Source organism: Myotis davidii, unplaced genomic scaffold (assembly GCF_000327345.1).
Source record: "Myotis davidii unplaced genomic scaffold, ASM32734v1 scaffold143, whole genome shotgun sequence".
Taxonomy (NCBI): Eukaryota; Metazoa; Chordata; class Mammalia; order Chiroptera; family Vespertilionidae; genus Myotis; species Myotis davidii.
In genome coordinates this window covers 3322287-3322607 of record NW_006294876.1, presented here as the reverse complement: position 1 = coordinate 3322607, position 321 = coordinate 3322287, and the positions used below count along the sequence as shown (strand labels likewise).

Genomic DNA, 321 nt, shown 5'->3' with positions numbered 1-321 from the left:
CGCAGAAGGACTCGGACGACAGCGCGGCCACCCCGCAGGACGAGACCGTGGAAGAGGTCAGTGCCGCTCAGCCCGAGCCGGGCACCCCAGACCCTGCAGCACGTCCTCTCTGGGTGGTGGGCATGGCTGCTGGTCTGACTGTGCTCACTCGGTTCTGTGCTCTGAGGTGCCTAGGAGTGTGGGGGGCCCACTGAACCCCTGGGAGCGGACTGCTAGACTCAGTGGGGACAGGCCTGGGAGGGGCTGCTCCAGGTTAGCAGGGTCAGGACCTGCATGCGGCTTCTGCAGCCAATCAGAGGCCTGGGAGCTTCCCTCCCAACC

The 321-nt window shown here is 66.7% G+C and overlaps 1 protein-coding gene across 1 annotated transcript in view; it reads left to right on the top strand.

Moving 5' to 3' along the window:
• TRIO (trio Rho guanine nucleotide exchange factor) overlaps positions 1–321 on the top strand; it is a 205763-nt gene that overhangs the window by 169018 nt on the left and 36424 nt on the right. Inside the window, 1 exon segment of the mRNA XM_015567633.1 lies at positions 6–56. Coding sequence (XP_015423119.1) covers positions 6–56 — 51 coding nt within the window.